The 21,191-nt window shown below is 48.8% G+C and overlaps 1 protein-coding gene across 4 annotated transcripts in view; it reads right to left on the reverse strand.

Annotated features, from left to right (window-relative positions):
- PEX14 (peroxisomal biogenesis factor 14) overlaps window positions 1-21,191 on the reverse strand; it is a 142,461-nt gene that overhangs the window by 2,555 nt on the left and 118,715 nt on the right. For all 4 annotated transcript variants that reach the window (XM_019976606.2, XM_070768877.1, XM_019976607.2 and 1 more), the window contains 4 exons: window positions 8,141-8,226; window positions 4,950-5,052; window positions 3,689-3,786; window positions 272-363 (listed from right to left, as the gene is read on the reverse strand). In XM_019976606.2, the coding sequence (XP_019832165.1) occupies window positions 272-363; window positions 3,689-3,786; window positions 4,950-5,052; window positions 8,141-8,226 (379 nt within the window). The remainder of the gene's footprint in view (window positions 1-271; window positions 364-3,688; window positions 3,787-4,949; window positions 5,053-8,140; window positions 8,227-21,191) is intronic.

Consider the following 21,191-nt stretch of genomic DNA (forward strand, 5'->3'; position numbering starts at 1 on the left):
ACTGTTTGTATCTCAAAACTCTTGTGGGCCCTTCAGGCGGTCACTCCTAAAGTAGGGAGGGAGGGACTTGCCAGGGAGGGTAGGTAGAATCGCCAGAGATTCCCAAACTCCATGATGCAGTTCAATCCAGGGTGGGAAACATGGGGCACCCCTGCCCCAGGAGATGCCCCACTACCACCCACGACGGCAATAGCTGGATGGGCCCCAAGAGCTCCCTCCCCCAGTCCCAGGTGGACAGCAGAACAGAAGCCCACGCCTTTGCAGCTCCTACCGATTCAAAAGAAGCCCCTTCAAGGAGTTAATTTCCGACTTGAGTTCATTGATGTTCTGGGACTCCAGGATCCAGTTGGTAGACGTGGTGGCCTGAAAGTCACAGCAAAGGGGATTGAGGATCAGTGTGGCACCTCCCTCCCACCCCTCCAAACTCAGACGCTGAGATGGCAGGAGGACCCAACCCCCTCGGGAAGGTTTGCTGCGTCCCATTCTGGGGTCTGCTTGCCTGGATCTCTGCTGAAATGACAACTCCCTTAAAACAAACATCCTTGCAACTCTATTTGGATAGCTGACGATCTTAAGGAAACATGACATGTATTCAGGTGTAACTGGTATCCTGGTTATGAAAAAATAAAACAACAAGAGAGCCCTCATCTTTTACAGATACAAACTGAAGTGTCTGCAATGTGAAATGATATGCTGTCTGGAATGTGCTTCAGAATAACCTCGGGCAGGACAGGCCCGAGGCAGCGGCTGCACCGTGTGGCCAGAGCATGTGGGTTCACTGAGTGGCCCGCTACTCCATGAGTGTCTAAAACGTTCCATTAAAACCAAACTAAGAAAATAAATTCCATCTCTACACCAACTACTCCTTCCACCTAAGTCCTCCCTATAGAGATCACACCTCCCACCCCGCCCACGCCCTCCACACCCACGGGAGCCGTGGGGTTGAGACAGGCAGCCACTTCCAACCACAGGCCTGGAACCTGGAGCTGCTGTGGAGCGTCAAGGGGACACCTGAGCACCTGCCTGGCCCATCCCCCGGCCCCCCACTCTTAATCAACCCTGAAGGCAGGCTTCACCTGCCTGCCCCGCCCCACGCGCTGTGACATCAGGCCCCACCGCCTGCAAAGCCAGGAACCCCGAGTCAGGCGGCTCACTGACATGCGTTCTTTGGGATGACCCCGAGACTCTGCAGAGAGAAAGACAGTGATCTGGAGGAGGGCCCACAGGGGAAATAGCCACAATGACCCTGGACAGATGCCAGCCTCCTCTGCACAACTTCTCCTTTGAATTTTGACACCACTTTCCATGTAAACTTCAGAGAACCACCACACCTTTCTTCAGCAAATTTTGTTGGGATAAATGGAGGAGAGGGAAGCCAAAACAGTGATCCCCCAAATGGGAGCTGCCTGTGGCCCAGCTGCCTGTGAGGTACTTACGGGCCAATTCCAGGTATGTGGGACTCCGGCCTCCAGGTCAGAGGCCACTTCCAGGTGCAAGACTCCTGCCCCTTGACACCACTGTTCCCACCTGACACAAAACCCCCGGGCCATAAGTTCAGGAGAAAGTAGGGAACCCCAGGCTGGCAGAACAGAGGGGTTCCACACATTCCTGTCAGCCTGCGGGGGCTCTGAGGTAGAGTGGGGGCTGCTGTGGGCACCACCCAGGCAAGCAGCCTAATGGTGGTTTAGTTGCCAAGTCATGTTCAACTCTTGAGACCCCACGGACTATAGCCTGCCAGGCTCCTCTGTCCATGGGATTCTCCAGGCAAGAATACTGGAGTGGGTTGCCATTTCCTTTTCCAGGGAATCTTCCCAATCCAGGGATCGAACCCGGGGCTCCTGCATTGCAGGTGGATTCTTTACCAACTGAGCCAACAGGGAAGCCCCAGCAAGCTGTCTGGCTGGGCACACCGGCAGGAAGAAGCCCCTGCAAGGGGGCAGCCTAGAGCGAGCACACACAGATGCCTGCTGCCCTCACACACATCCCCTCGGGGCCGTGCTCCAGACCACCAGACAGCACAGATCCAGAAGCCACTGTGCTGGCTTCTCAGAGGCCCTGAAAGCTATCACAGCCCATTAACAAGGGAGCAATTTCCACTCACCGGCCGACAAAGGACTCAAATTTCCAAACGCATCTGGTGCCAGATGCCAGGATTTAGAAATAAAATCTGACATCTGGGGCTTTTTAGCCAGTCTCTTTAAAAAAAAAAACAGTTGTAGAAAACTCCCAGCCTTCAGTTTTATGTAGGTTTTTTAATTACTTAACGCTCTTCTTTTTAATTTTTTACAGTGCTGCAGTAGGAGTTTGGAAGCCAGATATAAAAACTTACATTACAGCTGAGAAAACACAGGTCTGAGTCTCTGGTTTATGGGGTAACTGAAGTCACACACATATGGGTTTAGACCAGTGAGCCTGGCTTCAGTGGAGAGAATGAGAGGGGCTGGGGTGGGGGGGACATCAAGGAAACAAGCCCAAGAAACTCCCAGGGGCAGCTCTCAACCACCAACGCCATCCTGGGGCCCCCTCCCCTCTAAAAAGCAACATGTGGTCTTAATCTTAATGCTTAGCATCTGAAAACAGTTTTCCAATTTCCGGAATGGCTTCTGGCCACTGGCAGGCCGCCGCTCCCAAAGATAATGGAGGGGAGCAGGGCACGGGCTGGCAGCCCCTCCCGGGCTGCTTTATGGACTGCTGCCCATGGGGAGGGTGCGTGGTGGCTGGCAGTGGCCACTGGTAACCATGCCCATGTGCAGAGGCAGCACCTCCGTGGGTGAGGCACCCCACGAGGGGATTCCCAGGCACCCTCTTCGCAAGAGCACAGGGACCTCGAGCGGTATGCTCAGGTGGGGCTCTCCTGGAGGAAGCCACTTCTCTCTCCTTGGGGTGAGAATTGCATGGAAGCAGCCAGAAAGCTACATGGGAGGTGGGGATGGAGGAAGGGAGGGCAGCTGACGCCGTGGACCACTGTCTCCTGGACCAGGCTGAGTCAGGAAGACCGTGACACACACACACAGAGCCCAGACCAAAAGCTGCGATCCTGGGAGCTGACAGGAGTCAGGCACTGTTCCCAGCAGGTGTACACGATGAGGGAGGTAGGGTTACAGACTCATTCTACAGACAAGGGAACTGAGAATCAGAGATGGCAAGTGACTTGTCTGTGGTCACACAGCCAGCACGTGGCACAGAGCTTTAACCTGGGCAGTGTGATCCCAGGATCTGATATTGCCATGGGGGTTCCAGATATGGGAAGTTGAGGCAATGAACCCGCCTCGGTCATCCTAGGTGGGTCTGCATCTTTCAGGAGTTACTGGACCCCAAGACCAGGGTTTAGAGAACTTGGCAACAGCCACATTTTAGCCCAGGGCCTGGGCACCCTCTCCCACCCTGTTCCCTGAACTGTTCTTGGCAACGCTGGGGCCTGTGACCTAACTTGTAGGTGGAGACCATCCCGTGTCTACACCAGCTACCACCAGAACTGTAGTGTGTGCTGCCACGGTCAGGGGGGTGGGCCTCAGAGACAGAAAGGACAGCCCTCGTCACTGAATGCCGCATCGCCTGCCTGGTGACCGCCTCCTTTCTCCACAAGAGCAGTGTAACCAGAATCAGAAAAGAGCATCAGACATGCAATGAACTGGCACAAGGATGAGCAAGAAGAGCCTGGAGGGGCCGGAGGGTCAGGGACAAGTACCTTGGCTGTAGCCAGCTCATGGGCCAGCTCCTGGACTTTCTGCTGCTGCTGAATCAGCAGCTCCTGGACTGAGGCGAGGGTCATCTGTAACTGAGTCACTGGGAGGAGAGAGCAGGCGCATCTCTGTTAATGATACATGAAGATTCCCCCTTCTGTCCACACACCTATGAGCCGCTGCCTCTAATTTATCTGCAGACATCCCCCCGCCCTCCAGCAATCCATATAATTCATCTGCACTCTGGGTAATCTACCTGCACTGTATCTAACCTCTAGTATTTCTACTTTATCTTTCTATTGTGCAGTTGTCCATGGTCAACAGTATATCCGTCCAAAACCTCTCCCCTCTAATTATATCTGCTTATGATTTGCTTGGCTCTTCCAACCTCAGGACTGCCTGCCTGCCTCATCTCCTGGGCCTCACTGTGTCCTTGTAAAACTCAAAGCAGAGTCTCCAATCCTGGGAGGCACACAGCTCAGGTCCACAGCATCCAGAAGTGGTGAAAAACTACCAATCTCGTTTCCATATGGCTCCTTCCTGCCCTCCCCACCCAACCTCAAGGCTGCTGGAGCTCCCTGTCCACTGTCAGCCTCGGGGAGACTTGCCAGCAGGGTCTAGGCCCAGGAAGGTTTCCGGGGGCTACACAGACACACCCCTTAGGGGCAGACTCTGGTCTGGGACAGGCAGCTCTCTCTGTGCCCAAGTTTTTAGATTCTGAGCCTCCATCTAGTAAACAAGCTTATATGGGAGGAAAAACCACTCCTGGAGCGACAGGTCCCAGCTAATCTGGGCCACCAGTGGGGCACTGGGTAATGAACGTGGGCCCCGTGGAGTCGATGACAGAGGAGGTGGCCGGGGTCCCCGGAGCCACAGTAATTACAGCCTCTCTTGACCCTGTGTGGGATTCTTAGAGAGAAGGGGGAAAATTGCTGAAAACCCCCCTGAAAACCTCATGGAAGCAGAAATTAAAAATGAACTTTACAGCCCTTAGAAAGGCTGTCATTTTATTCCCCTTATTAATATTCTGAGGTTGGGAGCCTTTCCGTAAAAACATAATTAATTGAGGCCGCGCCGACAGTAAACAAGCAATTTCAAATTAAACCGAAATGACGGCGGCTTCATTTGCAAATGTGAACAGATTCTCAGAGCAGATAAATGAAGTCACCACATAAAGTGGAGACGGAGGGGAGAGGGGAGGGGGCAGAGAAGGGGCTGCTCGGAGAAGGCTTTGAGGGGTGACTTGATGGAGTCATTAATCTTTACCTGTCTGGGCCACGCTGCCACTCAGCTCCGACAGACTTGCCTCCATCCGCTCCAGCTGCTTCCGGTCCTCCCGGCCGCCCATGATGAGGGGGAGCAGGTACTTCTGCAGGGAGTGGGGGTGCGTGAGGGATGGGTACATACCTGGGGTGACTCCCCAACCAGCTCTCCAATTCTACCCGCCAACCTCCTCTCCCTCACCCCTGGGCCTTGGAAACCCTAGGCCGACGCCATAAGTGAACAAGACATCCGAAAGTCAGAAAGGCTGCGAGTAGAACCAAGTGAAAACTCCTGAGTCAGGACCAAAAGGAGGGAATGGGGACACAAAAAAATCAATCTGACCGACTGCGATGGGGCACTTTTGCGTTCTTTCAGTTTTTTAAATGGTGCTATATATAGAGTTTCTGTGGCCAAGAATACTCAGAATTCTACTTTAGAAGTTGTATGATAAAACTGTAGAAGGTTATACAGGAAAGTGGTACCACTGGTGGCTTCCAGGGAGGAGCAGGAGGGAAGTTTGCGGTACATTTTTCTGAACCTTTCACATCCTGCACCAAGGGAACAAATTATCCATTCAGAAAGAAGGGAGTAAAACTTAGAAATTATTGAAGAAACAAGATCAAAACCCACAGTAGATCTGCAGGGTGGTCACATCCAGTCTTTTCTAAAAGTCTTGTATCCTGTGAACAGGTTTCCTTCAGGTAAGAGTTAAATGGAGCTGGATTCTCCCAAAATGGAGACCCTGGGCAGAGGGGGAGGAAGGGGCAGAAGTGGGAGAAACTGACCACGAGGGGAAAAGGAAGGGGGTGCTGCGGAGCAAACCAAACAAGGGGCCCAGGACGCAGGGGGCCCAGACGAGGTGAGGATGAGAGTCCTGGAACATTCAGGAAGAAGGCAGGTGGGGTGCAGCCGCTGACCGGTGGCCAGTTCGGAGGTGTGCAGGGTGGAGGTGGACGGCAAGCTGCCCACTGGGATTGCTGGATGAAAGAATCCAGGCTCCAAACTCCGCAATCTCAGGACTCAGTGCCTGCCCATCTCAGAGGCCTGAGACCAGTCGCCAGGCTTACTGGGTGGTACCAGGGGTGCCCGGTGTGGGTCTGGCAGAGGTGGTAACTGGCAAGTATGACCAAAGGAGACTGGTTCTCATTCCATTTGAGGCGCAGACAGGAAAAGACAGCAACTGCTCCATTAAGGCTTCTGTATGGGGGAGGGATAGGGGGTCTCTCACAGGGATTTGTGGGAGAGCTCATTTCAAGAGCAACTCCTGAGTGAAGACCACCATTTAGGACACGTAGGGAAGCACTTCCTATTTTGCAAAGTGTTTTCCGACCACTGTGTTAGTTTATTACCCACAACTTAGCTGAAACTCATCAAATGTAGCCTTATGTTCCAGGTTGGAAATTTCCTAAGTATAACGTCAAGAAATTCTATACATGTAACGGACTAAAACTCCATTTCGAAGATCAAAAATTCCAAGGAAAGGAACACATTCCCAGCCTGAATCTTCAGGTATTTATAAAATGAGAGCTTACGTTTCTTTTTTGCTTTTTAATTTAGCAGGTATTTTTAAAATTCTCTTGTCATGATCGTGACTGATCTTTTCTGTCTCTTCTTTCTTAGAGCAGAGACTAAAGATCAGAGCTTGGTGGAAACAACTGATGCTATCTCTGCTCAGCTCCAAGGGGAGCTACGCCTTCTCTTTCCACCAGATCACAGGCTGCCCGAGGGCAGCCACGTGACTAAGCGGGTCCTGCTCAGCAGAGCCAGGACAGGAATGGAGAGTTCTGTCTCAGCTGTTTCTCCTTCCTAGTGACTGTACGCACTTAAGGACTGAGTTGACAGGCTTTGAGCACACAGGGAGAGTAGATGCACCATGTCAGAGCAAGCAGTCCTGGGACCCACCACATCCTGCTTCCCGATTTCTAAGGTGGAAACTTCCAACTTCAAGAATAACTGTTACACTGAAAAGATCAACTTCACTTCAGTCAAAAATTAAGAGTCCCAGGAAGCAATGCGAAAACATGTTCCATGTGCTAAAAGTTACAACCTGAGGGAATCCCCTGGGGGTCCACTGATTAGGACTTTAAGCTTCCATAGAGGGGGCACAGGTTTGATCCCTGGGATACTAAGACCTCACAAGATGCGTGGAACAGCGAAACAAACAAAGGTATGGCATGAGTCTGGATATTCATTCAGAGTCTTTTTCTTTTTTTTTTTCAGACTTTTTATTTTATATTGGGAGTATAGCCAATAGTTCAGATTCTTTTCTTTTTAAATCTCCAAACGAGGGATGGAGTTGCAGGTGGCCTCAGAAAGAAAGAAATCTCTCTCTGCAGGACCGGCAGAGGTTAAGTCCTCCAGCCACCAGTTTACCTTCTGTCTCTATTTTACCTACCCCGGCTCTGCATCTTCTAAAAAACACTCGCTTGCTTCAAATCAAAGTCAGTACGTGGTCACTAGTGTCTGATCAGGATCTGGTGTCAAAGAAGTAAATGTTACTTCACGCCTGCAGCTCTGCTGGAAGCAGTGAACTCTGGAGTCCTGGGGGCTGACTATGAAGACCGTGAAAAACCCTAGATTTACATGGAAGCCAACAAAATATACAGGAGGAAAAAGTAGTAAATATGATCACACTGAGTTTCTCAAAGCTGGTGTTAAATACTCAGGTGAAATGAGAGGGTACAGAGCACCTGTGATGTGCTGGGAACACAGTCCTTTCCAGAGGAGCCCAGCTGCTGTGAGCATCACCACACCCTCTTGAGGCAGATCCTACTGTCCCGTTTTACAGGTGAGCCCGCCAAGCCTGCGGTCACACAGCTGCTAAGTGGCAGGGCCCAGATGTGACACTGGCAGCCAGGCTCCAGCCTCCGTGGTCTTAACTGCACATTGTTCTGTCTCTTGCGAGGGTCCAGCCTGCTCAGAGCATGCTGGGAAATGTCCTCAGTACTTGACACGGCTCCGCATCATGGGCCCCGTCACCCTGTGCAGCAGGCAGGGACTTGGAGGAGAGATTCTGTAGGTGAGGCTGGTCTGAAGGCCCTGAGCGCACCCACCTGGGTGGGGGCAGGACCAGGACTTGACCCGGACGCCCCTCCAGAAAGCACGTTCATCTGGGCACTCAGCCTCCATGTGCAGGCCCACTGCTGTCCCCATGCTCAGGGCAGCACCAAAGGGGTGCGGGGAGGGCGGCTTACCTTGTAGAGCTGGTGAAAGCCGAACGTGATCCCTGCCATGATGATGGCCAAGGCGCTGTAGTCTCTCCACCGGGAGCCCGCAGGGCCTGGGGTCAGGAGAAAAGCTGAGGTCAGGAGGAAAGGCCCTGGCGTCCCCTAGGGGCAGAGAGCACGTGGACTCAGCCTCCTTGTCTCAGTCAGGGTGTGTCTTGTGCTCACATCGGGGGTGAGCATCAGAACGGGGCTCGGCTGTCTCCCTCCTCCTCCTGGGCCTCTAGACTGTACTGTGCCTGCCGTGGGGTGCTGTCTCAAGGGACTGAGGTGGGGGTAGGGGGAGAACAGCAGAGGCAATCTAAAGACCTGGGCACAGGCTCCACGCTCGAGGAATAAAGGATCCAGTGAGGGTGCTGTAGCACCCGGGTTGTTCGCACGCACACGCCTCCTACATGAGCTGGGAGCCACCTGAGAGTCGGGGCCAGAGGCTGTGTCCCTGCCTGTTCAGCTTTATGAAGTTCCGACAGTGCACACGACGTGTGCTGAGGGCACGGTGGGCAGTGGTGGCGAGACCGCTGTCCTGTTCTGTTCTGGTCTCACTCAAGTGAGGCTGGGGAGAGGAGCAGCCCACACATGGCTGAATGAGCTGATGCCAGAGAGGGATCGAGAACACAGACAGGACAAGGTGAGGGGGGTGGCGGGGCCTCGGTGGAGGACAATGCTGAGACCTGTGGGGTCTTGGGGCACAGTGGTCCAGGCGGGGGACAAGGAAGTGCAAAGGCTGGGGTTGACCTGTGCTCAAGCAGATGGGGGAGCCCCTGGGCCTTCCCAAGGAGGGGGCACTGCTGGCCAAGAGAGACCAGAGAGGAGATGGGAGGAGTAGTGATGGGAAAGGTGGGAAAGGCCGGGCCCAGCAGAGAACGCATCCAAGGAACCCGGCCATCGCTTCATAAGCAGCGGGGTCGCTGATGGCTCTGAATCAGGGAGTAACGTGGTTGGCTCTGTGCTTTGGGACAAAGACATGGGGAGCACCATGGACAGCTATGGGGGGTGGGGGCTGTGGAGGTGAGAAAGCAGGAAGAGACCACCACCAGGGCCACCAAAGGCAAGCGGGACTGGCCCAAGATGGAAGGTCTTGGGGATCCGGACATGGGCAGCTGGTCTACACACAGGAGTGGTCCCTTCAGCACAAAGCCCCTCCAACCCCTGAGTATATCCTAGCTCCAAAGTGGGGAGGAGAGTTTTCTACTCCACAACCTCCCCATGAACTGCTTATGATGTGTTTTCAGGTCCATAATCTGATCTGACACCTGGGGACTCTGGGAGGCGCACAGGAAAGCATGAGCTCCATCTGGAGTGTCCATTGGAGCAGGCATGTCCAGGCTGCCCAGCGGCCGTCTCTCAAGGGACCAGTCACGGGGTGTTGGGGGGTGGCCAAGGGCCACTGTCTCCAGAACCGTTGGTGGTGCAGGACACCCCCAGTCTGTGGACTCAACCTCAGCACCAGGGAACGTGACTCAAGGTATGCACCCAAGGCACATGTGCATGACAAGGACCTGGGACTGGGAGGGGAGCCTGGGGGAGACAGGGGAGGAAGAGCCACCGCACTCCCGGGAACCCACATGTGGCCAGGCCCAGCTGAAGGCTTTGTCTGCTCCAGCCATCCCCTGCCTCCCTGGACCTGCAAGTACTGGCCACGTTCTGGCCCTTCACAACTGAAGGAGAGCAGGAGGCAGTGGTTCTGAAAGGCCCTGCTGGATGTGGACACGTGGGGAGGAGGGGCTGCTGGCACCCGGTCTGACTGGGGAACCCAGAAGCAAAGACCTCCATGGGGATGAGGGAGAAGCTCCCCGCTCCCTGAGCTGCTGAGAGGGGCTCCCAGGAGATGGAGACAGAGACAACAGTGATGGAGGAGGCTGGAAGAGGCTCTTCTTGCTCTACCCCCATCCCCCACCCGCCTGTGGATTCCACTTGAGTGGAATCAATGTGGCCCAACCCCAAAGTCTCCTGCACAGACTGTAATCAACTCCCCTCTCTGGTTTACAGTTTCTGAATAGGAAACACACGCACATGGTCTGGGCTTCCCAGGTGGCTCAGTGGTAAAGAGTCCGCCTGCCAATGCCGGAGAAGCAAGAGACTCAGGTTCGATCCCTGGCTCAGGAAGAACCCCTTTTGGAGGAAATGGCAACCCATTCCAGTATTCTTGCTGGAGAATTCCATGGACAGAGAAGCTTGGTGAACTATAGTCCATGGGGTCGCAAAGAGTCGGATATGGCTAAGCACTCACACACATACACACGCACGTGGTCTAACATCATGCAGCACACGTCAGTCTACTGCAAACAGGCTTCCTCCACCACCACAAACCTCTGTGCTCATAGTGTCATCTTTATCCAGCCAAGAATTCTTATACAAACATGAGGCAACACATACAGGCATTATTTTCTTTCCCCTTTCCCCGTCTCTCATTCTTCTTTTTGGCTAAAGCTGCATAATATTCCATTAAACAAACTCCCTACAGATGGACATTTAGATGATTTCTAGTCTCTTACTGTTTCACTCAAAGCTGCCATCAGTAAGCGTGTACACACAGCCTCTCACATCCATGTAAAAGGCCATCTGTAAATGTGAACTCCTGGCAGGCTGGGTCAGAGGTACATGTACCAGCAGTTGTGAGACAGCCTGCCAAACTGTGCTCGCTGGGGTTTGAACCAGTTCATTCACAGCCACCCCAACGTTTTGGGTTAATCACACACATAGATTTCTGCTAATACTAGAGCAAAAAAAAAAAACACTACTTCACTCTAGCTTTAATTTGCATTTATCTTATTACAAGTGAGGAGTGAGCATCTTCTCATCTGCATCTCCATTTTGGTAACTGTATGCTCCCTACTTTTCTACTCCATTTCTTTATTAATTTCCTTCATCAATTCATGGAACCTTCTTATACAACAAGGAAATGAGCCCTCTTTCTGTGACAGAAGTTGTCAAAATTTTTCCTAGTATATTTTTCTTTTGACTCTGCTTCTGGTCTGCTTTTGTGGCATGCAGTGTTTTCCTGTTTACATACACTACCCATCTACTCTTTTATGGACTGAGGGGTTTGGGTCACGGCGAGCCAGGACTCCCCCCTCCCCTCCAGGGTTGAGTAGTGACACTCAGGATCATGTCTACACACTGTCTCCAGAAGGGCGCCCTCCTGCTCTGACCAGCACAGAACATCCTCCTCTGATGTGGAGCGACTCAGATAAGCCACAACTGCTCGTGAAATGGAAAACTCTTGAGATCATCGAGGCAGACCTTTCACCGTGACCTTGAGAAGCTCCGAGTTCCATGCAGGCACCTATCTCTTCCCAGCCTGCTCTGTTCTGAGTGTCTTGGTTCCAAAATCCAGTGCAAGCTCGTTTTTAGGAGGAAATAGTGAAGATAAAGTAACTACGCCACTTTTCAAAAGAGTCACTGTTCCATGGGGCTTCAATCCACCCCCAGAACACCTATCAGTGCTGCCCAAACCCCAGAGAATGTATTCCAAGTGGGCACATGTCCAGAACGTTCTATCCCAAGTGATTTCTCAAATGCCCACTAACATCTTATAAGAACACAGCTGCACTGGGCTGAGCACTGGACCAGAACCCCAAGTCTGCAGCACCCTTCTTCTTTCCTGCAAACACCCAGGGCATGCCTCTCATTCTGGGTACTGGAGCCCAGGCTGAGCAGATGCTGGCGGGTCAGGGGTCTGAGAATGAGGACCCCTCTGACAGCTGCTCCCCATTCTGGAGAGTGCGACCTCCTGGAGCACAGGAGACACCTGTGGCTCCCTGTCGGCCGCACCTTCACCCCCGCGCTGCTCCTTGTTTCTGCCGTGCTCGCGTTAAGAACATTTTATTGCCCCCTGGTTTTCATTATTAATGAAAAGGGACCAGAATGATCTTTCCTAAAGTTCAGAGAGTCTATAAAGACAAGAAGCTGAAATGCCATTTTACTCGTTTTGGAGATGTGTGATACAATCCTGTCTTGTGGCAAAATGAAAAAAGAGGAAAACTAAGAAGGAGATAACTCTTCTTCCGCTGCCCATCTTTCAAAGGGTACAGACCAGGATAGGGAGAAGGCACGTAACGTGATGCCACACTGGCCCGCACCCCAAGCCACGACCACCGGCAGCCCTCGCGCTGCCTACCCTGGGGCCAATCGTTCCCAAGCCCAGTGTGAACCCCAGTGAGGGAGCCCAGGGCACCTGGGAGCTACATACAGCTTCTTGTCACTATGTTCCCAAATGTCCAGAAAATACAGTCAAGGGCAGAACACAGGGCCAGTTGCTTGTCTGCTCCAGCTCAGAAGTAAGGGAAGTGGAATGAACGAGCTCTTCCAACAGCTTTAGTGCCTCCAGGCTGACACGATGTCCAACTACACACAAGGCAGACCCCGGCCAAGCAGGCAAGAAGCTTCCACACCATCCACGAGATGGGTCTCCCAAAGGACCGCTTTCTCTTCTTTCCAAGTGCCGGCCATTTGACTGAAGGTGGAGAGCTTTGCCGCATTTAAAGAACCCAGGGACAATGGTATTTTTACTAGCATTCAGATTCTAACTGTATCCAGCATTCGCCCAATAGGCGAGACCTGCCAGCTTGCCCAGGAGGCCCAGGGCTTTACCAACACCTCACAGGCTGGCCTCCGCCAGGGATGAAGACAGTCGATGGTGGCAGCATTTTTCATCCTGCACAACTGAGCATTTCCGGGACCACCTTCATGTCTGAGGCTGCAACAAGGTCAGAGGTTGAGCTCTTTGAAACTCAATGCCTTCCGAATCTCTCGAGGACTCCATCAACTGGCCTGAACTCAGACAGTGTCCCTGGGGCCCACCTGCCCAGAGGCTCGGGTTGTGGGTGAATCCATAGCGTATGGCAGCTGGGTCAGGGGCAGGAGGGCTGCACCCTAAGGCTCCCTAACCCTTCACTGAATACCACCTAAGCCAACATTACTCAGCTCCTTTGGCTGTATCTCAATCTACCAAGAGATTGTCACCTGCAGGCGAGAACAGACATCATCAAATAAGAACACGTGTAGGGCAGGAATCACGCGCACAACACAGCAATGTTGAACTTGAAACCACTGAGCCAGAGACCCACGGACACCACAGAAATCCCACGATCCAGTAAAGAGGCATCAACAAAAGAGAGCTGAAAACTGTCATGAAACTATCTTGCTGAGACGATCTGTATCCAGGGTTGTGCTGGCTGACAACATAGAGATGCTATCTATCAAGTCCCTGGGGAGACTGGTGGCCTGAGCACAGGGCTGGGCAGTGGCAGGCACTGGGCAAGTCTAGCTGAGGTCCCCACCCCCAACCCGTGGCTCACCAAGGCTGGAGCCAGGACTACACAGTGGTGGATCTAGCTTCTTAAATCATCCCATCAGTTCTGCTCGCAAGGCACCCTGAAAATTAAATGATGAGACAGGCTCATCCACAGCGAGGTCCTGGAATAAAGCCAGTCCGCCAAATCAGTGCTTGTTACAGCAAAGGACTGGCAGGCTAAAGGCACAGGGAGACTGATGACCAGCTGAACGGCACCACAGGCTGAGCTGAGGATGGCTGGCAGTGGCCAGAAAGACAAACTGACCCAGAGCACAGCGACTAGAAACAGAGCAGCTCGGCTCCGACAGAAGCACCTGGACAGCCTGAAAGGCTGAGGGCACTACAGCAGCTCAACAGCAGTCACACCTGGACATCCAAGGCCTGTCTTCGCATGAATGTCCTGTGAAAGACGATCTTTCCCACTTCTCATGGGCTGCAACGCTATCAGCAGTGTCATCTTCAGGCAGGAAGGACACTGAGAGGCACATCCGCGACCTCACCCACAGATTTAAAAATACGAGCTCTAATTAAATGGTAAGAATTTAGTAGAGTCCAGAAACAGACTCACACTTGAACGGTAAACTGATTTTTGACAAAGAAGCCAAGGTAGTTCTATGGGAAAAGAATAATCTTCACAACAATTGTGCTGGGACAACTGGATATCCATAGGAGGGGTAAAAATGAACACTGACCCTTTCCTTACACCATACATAAAAGTTAACTCAAAACAGATCATGTACCTAAACCCAAAAGCAAAAACTATAGTGCTTCAGTAAGAAAACAGAAAAAAACAGAAGAAAATCTTCGCAACCTTGGGGTAGACAAACATATCTTAAATATAAAAAGCATGAACCATAAAGAAAAAGAAAAAGATAAAATGGATATCATAAAAATGATATTCCAAAAACTTTTGGGGACTTCCTTGGCATCAAGTGGTTCATACTCTGCATTTCTGCTGCAGGGGGCAGGGGTTCGATCCCTGGTCTGAGAACTAAGATCCAATATGCCACAAGGTGTGGCCAAAAATTAAAAAAAAAAAAAAGAAAGGAAAAGAAAAATTAACTTTTGCTTTTCAAAAGGCCCTGTCAAGAATATATCTCTGTAGTCTGGAAGAAAACATCTGCAAAACATATATCTGATCAAGGACCTGTAACTAAAATATACAAAGTGCTTTTACAACTCAATAATAAAAAAGACAAGGTGATTTTTTTTTTAAAAAGACTGGGCAGTAGATTGGAATAGACACTTCACAAAAGAGACATGAATGGCCATTAAGCACATGACAATATGCCTGACATCATCAGTCATTACAGAAACACAAAATTATAATGAGATTCTATTACCTAAATGTTAGAATGGCTAAACTTAAAAAACTGAGAATACCAAGTGTTGTCAAGGATGTGGAACTACTGAAATTCTCACACCTTGCTGATGGGAATGGAGAATGGCACAAACACTTTGGAAAATAGTTTTAACAATATCGTACAAAGTTAAGCATACACCCAGCATGTGACTAAGGCATTCCACCCCTAGGTATTTACTTAAAAGAAAGGAAATATCTGTGTACACACAGACTTCTTGCATGTGAATGTCATGGACGCATTATTCATATAGCCCTAAACAGGCAACAATCCAAACAGGCATCAACAGTCAATGGATAAACAAGTTGTGAAACAACCACACAGTGAAGTCAGGAGTCGGCAAACCCTGGCACGCTCGCCAAGTCCCACATCATCGTGCTTTTGTTCAGCTGTGAGTTCAGAACAGTTTTCATATTTTTAAAGGATGAGGGGGGAATGGTATACGTGACAGAAAGGTATAGCTCACAAAGCCTAAAATATTCATTACCTGGATCAAGCTCAAAAGTGTTATGTTACGACACAAAAGACTGTGCTGTACGAGCCCATTTACATGAAATTTTAGTGTTTAGTTACAGTTTCGCATGAAACTTAGTGTCAGTTACATGAGTTAATTGAGTTACGGTATGTACAACTCATCAAACTGTACACTTGAAACGGATTAATTATATTGTGTATAATTATACTTCAAAGAAGCTGATTGGAAAAAAAAATTAAGAATCCAGAAACATAAGACTGCCGTATGACCAAGCAATCATACTCCTAGATGGTCACCCAGGGGGAATGAGAATGGACGTCCACACACATCCTCAGCATCATGAGTCCTGTAGCCGAAACTGCAAACAGCCTAAAGGCCCACCAACTGGTGAGCTGATGGACAAAATGTGGTCCAGCTGTACAATGGAATACTGTTTATAAATGGGAAGGATGGAACCAGTGCTACACACTATCACATGAAGAATCTCAAAAACACGCCAGCTGAAAGAAGGCACATACAAGGGATCACGCTCTGTTTGACTCTGTTTACCTGGCATGTTCAGCAAAGGTAAACTGACGGCGGTGCAAAGCAGGTGAGCGGTCACCTGGGGCTGAAGTGACAGTAACAGTAAACGGGCACAAAGGAGCTTATCTGGGGGGTGAAAGTGCTCTGAAACTGATATATATCGCTTCGTAAAGTTCCTAAAAATCACTGAATTGGACACTTGAGATGGGAGTTTAGTAATATCTAACATATACCTCAACAGCTTAGAAAATTTTAAGTAAGGCTATAAACGGACCAATGAATACATAAACAACTGCATTTTGATAAAGGGACACATAACAGGGACAGGACAATGTTTTTAACCTCTGGTGGTGACACAACAGGATAACCATCAGGAAAACATGAACCTTGACCTTCACATTACACACACACAAAAATTAACTGAGAGTGAATCACAATCTCAACAGAAAAGCGAAAACAATGAAACTTCAAGAAGAATACACAGGAGAAAATCTTTCTAACCTTGGGGTAAGCAAAGGCTTCATAGCTAGGACACAAAAACCATGAATTGTTGGGGGGAAAAAAGATGTATGTCATCACATTTTACATTTCTTGTTTTTCAAAAGGCAATGTAAAGCAAAAGCAAAAGAAAAAGCTAGCCACAGACTGGGAGGAAATACTAACCATGCATATATCTGACAAAGAACTTGAATGCAGAATATACAGGAACTCTTCCAACCCAATAATAAGATAATTTAAAATGGATAAAGATTGGAACAGTCACTTGACAAAAAAAGATATGTAAATGGACAAGCATATAAAAAGATGCTCAATGCTGTTCGTCTTCACAGAAGTGTAAACTCAAACCACTATGAGTTTCCACTATACACACACGAGAGTTGCTAAAATTAAAAAGAGGGAAAATATCAGCTGTTAGTGAGGATATGCAATAACTACAGGCTCTTGTACACTGCAGATGGGAATGAAAAACAGTATAACCACTTTGAAACAGTTTGGCAATTTCTTATAAAGTGAAACTTACACTTAACCTGTGACCTAGTAATTCCACTCTCAGACATTTACACAAGAGAAACAAAAACATATGAAGACTTGTACACAAATGTTTAAAAGAGCTTTACTCCTAACAGCTCAACACTGAAAACAGTCCAAAGCCTGAAATCCATCAACGGTAAATGGACACACAAACCACAGAGCGTCCTTAACGCGGGACATGGCTCTGTGATAAAGGAGGGAATTTCTGATCTGTTCAACAATCTAGATGGATCTCAAATACATGATGCTGAGCGAAAGAAATCAGACATGAGAGAGGACATAAGATATGATTTTCTTCATACAAAACTAGGAAAGAGGAGTCTAATGGGCAGCAACAGAGAGCAGACCAGGGGTTCCCCCGGAGTCAGGACAGGATGGGCTGCCTGGGAACAGGTCACGGGGAATCGCCTGGGGTACCAGAAATGCTCCACAAAGTGGTCATGACAGCCACAGAAAAGTGAACACTTGTCAAAACTCAAACTGTACAACGAAAATGGGTGCATTATTTTACATAAAACATACCTCACTATGTGTGCTAAGTTGCTTCAGTTGTTACTGCATGGACCATAGCGTGTTAGGCTCCTCTGTCCATGGGATTCTCCCGGTAAAAATACTGGAGTTGCCATGCCCTCCTCTAGGGGATCTTCCTGATCCAGGGGTCAAACCCATCTCTTACGTCCTCTGCATTACTAGCACCACCTGGGAAGCCCCATATCTCAATTAAGTTGTCTTTTAAAGTCTGTTAAGAAATTAAAAAAAAAAAGAGCTGTTGTTCAGTCACTCAGTTGTGTCCAACTCTTTGCAACCCCACGGAATGCAGCATGCCAGACTTCCCTGTCCTTCACCATCTCCCAGAGCTTGCTCAAACTCATGTCCATTGAGTCAGTGATACCATCTGACCATCTAGTCCTCTATTGTCCCCTTCTCCTCCTGCCGTCAATCGTTCCCAGCATCATGGTCTTTTCCAATGAGTCAGTCCTTCGCATCAGGTGGACAAAGTATTGGAGCTTCAGCATCAGTCCTTCCAATGAATATTCACGGTTGATTTCCTTACAGATTGATCTCCTTGTAGACCAAGGGACTCTCAAGAGTCTCCTCCAACACCACAGCTCAAAAGCAACAATTCTTCGGTGATCAGCCTTCTTTATGGTCCAACTCTCACACTAATATAAGACTACTGGAAAAACCACAGCTTTGACTATACAGACCTTTTTCGGCAAAGTAATGTATCTGCTTTTTAATATATTGTCTAGGTTTGTCTTTGCTTTTCTTCCAAGGAGCAAGCATCTTCTAATTTCATGGCTGCATTTATTATCTGCAGTGATTTTGGAGTCCCCAAAAATAAAGACTCTCACTGCTTCCATTGTTTGCTCAACTATTTGCCAGGCAGTGACAGGACTGGATGACATGACCTTAGTTCTTTGAATGCTGAGTTTTAAGCCAGTTTTTTCACTCTCCTCTTTCACCTTTATCAAGAGGTTCTTTAGTTCCTCTTTGCCTTCTGCCATGAGGATGGTGTTATTTGCCTATCTGAAGTTACTGATATTTCTCCCAGCAATCTTGATTCCAGTTTGTGCTTCATCCAGCCCAGCATTTTGTATTATGTACTCTGCATATAAGTTAAATAAGCAGGGTGACAATATACAGCCTTGACATACTCCTTTCCCAATTTGGAACCAGTCCATTGTTCCATGTTTGGTTCTAACTGTTGCTTCTTGACCTGCATACACGTTTCTCAAGAGGCAGGTAAGGTGGTCTGGTATTCCCATCTCTTTCAGAATTTTCCACAGTTTGTTGTGATCCACACAGCCAAAGGCTTTAGTGTAGTCAATAAAGCAGAAGTAGATGTTTTTCTGGAATTCTCTTGCTTTTTCTATGATCCAGTGGATGTTGGCAATTTGATCTCTGGTTCCTCTGTCTTTTCCAAATTCAGCTTGTACATCTGGAAGTTCTCAGTTCATGTACTGTTGAAGCCAAGTTTGGGGGATTTTGAGCATTACTCTGGTAGCATGTGAGATGAGTGCAATTGTGCAGTAGTTTGAACATTCTTTGGCATTGCCCTTCTTTGGGACTGGAATGAAAACTGACCTTTTCCAGGCCTATGGCCACTGCTGAGTTTTCCAAATTTGCTGGCATATCGAGTGCAGCACTTTAACAGCATCATCTTTTAGGATTTGAAATAGCTCAGCTGGAATTTCATCACCTCCACTAGCTTTGTTTGTAGTAAAGCTTCCTAAGGCCCATGTGTTTTCACACTCCAGGATGTCTGACTCTAGGTGGGTAGCCACACCATCGTGGTTATACAAGTCAATAAGATTTTTTTTGTATAGTTCTGTGTATTCTTGCTAACTCTTCTTAATACCTTCTGCTTTTGTTAGGTCCACACTGCTTCAGTCCTTTATTGTGCCCATCTTTGCATGAAATGTTCCCTTGGTATCTCTAATTTTCTTGAAGAGATCTCTAGTCTTTCTCATTCGATTGTTTTCCTCTATTTCTTTGCATTGATCACTTAGGAAGGCTTTCTTATCTCTCCTTGCTATTCTTTGGAACTCTGCATTCAGATGGATATATCTTTCCTTTCCTCCCTTGTCTTTAGCTTCTCTTCTTTTCTCCGCTATTTGTAAGGCCTCCTCAGAGAACCATTTTGCCTTTCTTTTTCTTGGGGATGGTTTTGATCACTGCCTTCTGTACAATATTACAAACCTCTGTCCATAGTTTTTCAGGCACTCTATCAGATCTAATCCCTTGAATCTGTTTGTCACTTCCACTGTATAACGTAAGGGATTTGATTTAGGTCACACCTGAATGGCCTAATGGTTTTCCCTGCTGCTGCTAAGTTACTTCAGTCGTGTCCGACTCTGTGCGACCCCATAGACGGCAGCCCACCAGGCTCCCCCGTCCCTGGGATTCTCCAGACAAGAACACTGGAATGGGTTGCCATTTCCTTCTCCAATGCATGAAAGTGAATAGTGAAAGTGAAGTCACTTAGTCGTGTCTGACTCTTCGCAGCCCCATGGACTGCAGCCTACCAGGCTCCTCCGTCCATGGGATTTTCCAGGCAAGAGTACTGGAGTGGGTTGCCATTGCCTTCTCTGAATGGTTTTCCCTACTTTCTTCAATTTAAGTCTGAATTTTGCAATAAGGAGTTCATGATCTGAGCCACAGTCAGCTCCTGGTCTCTTTTTTCCTGATTGTATACAGTTTCTCCATCTTCAGCTGCAAAGAATATAATCAACCTGATTTCATATTGACTATCTGGTGATGTCCATGAGTAGAGCTGTCTCATGCTGTTGGAAGAGGGTGTTTGCTTTTTAAAAGAGAGAGCTAAAGGAAGTCAGCAGTGACTGAAACAATATCCAGCAGGGTGGGCTCTAAGTTCTCTCTCTGCTCAGTGAAGCAACTGACATCAAAGGAAGAAGCAAGAGGTGAGAGTTCTAAATCAACTTTTTAAATGTACCCTGTATTATTTGACACATATAAAAGAATAATACAACATTTAGATAAGTTATGAAACATGATACTAAGATTAACAATCCTAAACCCACCTACTTAACCAGTTAAAACTTTCCAAACACCACAGAAACTAGCCACGTCTTCCTCTCCACTCAGAAGTAACCATTATCCTGAACTTAGTATTGATTCCAACTCAACCTTTCTATGGGATATGAACACTGAGAACATGCCCATCAGGACAAGGACTGCATTTCTCAGCCTTCATGAAGAAAGGCATGGCTGCAAGGTTGACTTCCAGCCAATGGGGACCAGAGGGAAGGTATGTGGGTGACTTCCAGGAAGTGTCCTTAGAAGGTGACTTGCCTTCTTCCTTCCGTCTCCCCATTCTTGCTTGTTGGAGAGCAGAGGGGACAGCTGGCGCTGCAGCAGTCACAATGGAGTATAAGCTACATGACCGCCAGGTGTGAGCAGTGCTGGGGTCCCTGAGGACCACAAAGCCAGTGCAGCAGCCTCGACTGCCTATGTTTACTTAGAGAAAGAGGCTTTTGTTTTGTTTAAACCACTCTTATTCGTTGCAGAATCTTATACAACTAACACAGCCTGCACTGTTAGCACAGCCATGATCCTAGCTACTTCCAGCACCAAACACTCTGTCAGTGGTCTAAGAAATCTAAGGAGAGGACTTCTCCACTCCATAGTTTAAGGTAATGCTTATGGTTTTCAATAACCACACATAGTGTTTACTCAGCACCCACAAGGCACCACACCAAGCATAACACAAAGCAAAGAAAACAGACAGGTGCTGGCCCTTGAAGAGCTGCTATTCTCAACCAGTCACAGGGACAAAGGAAGAAAAACAGTTTCCTCAAAATTAGAGAA

Source organism: Bos indicus, chromosome 16 (genome assembly GCF_029378745.1).
Source record: "Bos indicus isolate NIAB-ARS_2022 breed Sahiwal x Tharparkar chromosome 16, NIAB-ARS_B.indTharparkar_mat_pri_1.0, whole genome shotgun sequence".
Taxonomy (NCBI): Eukaryota; Metazoa; Chordata; class Mammalia; order Artiodactyla; family Bovidae; genus Bos; species Bos indicus.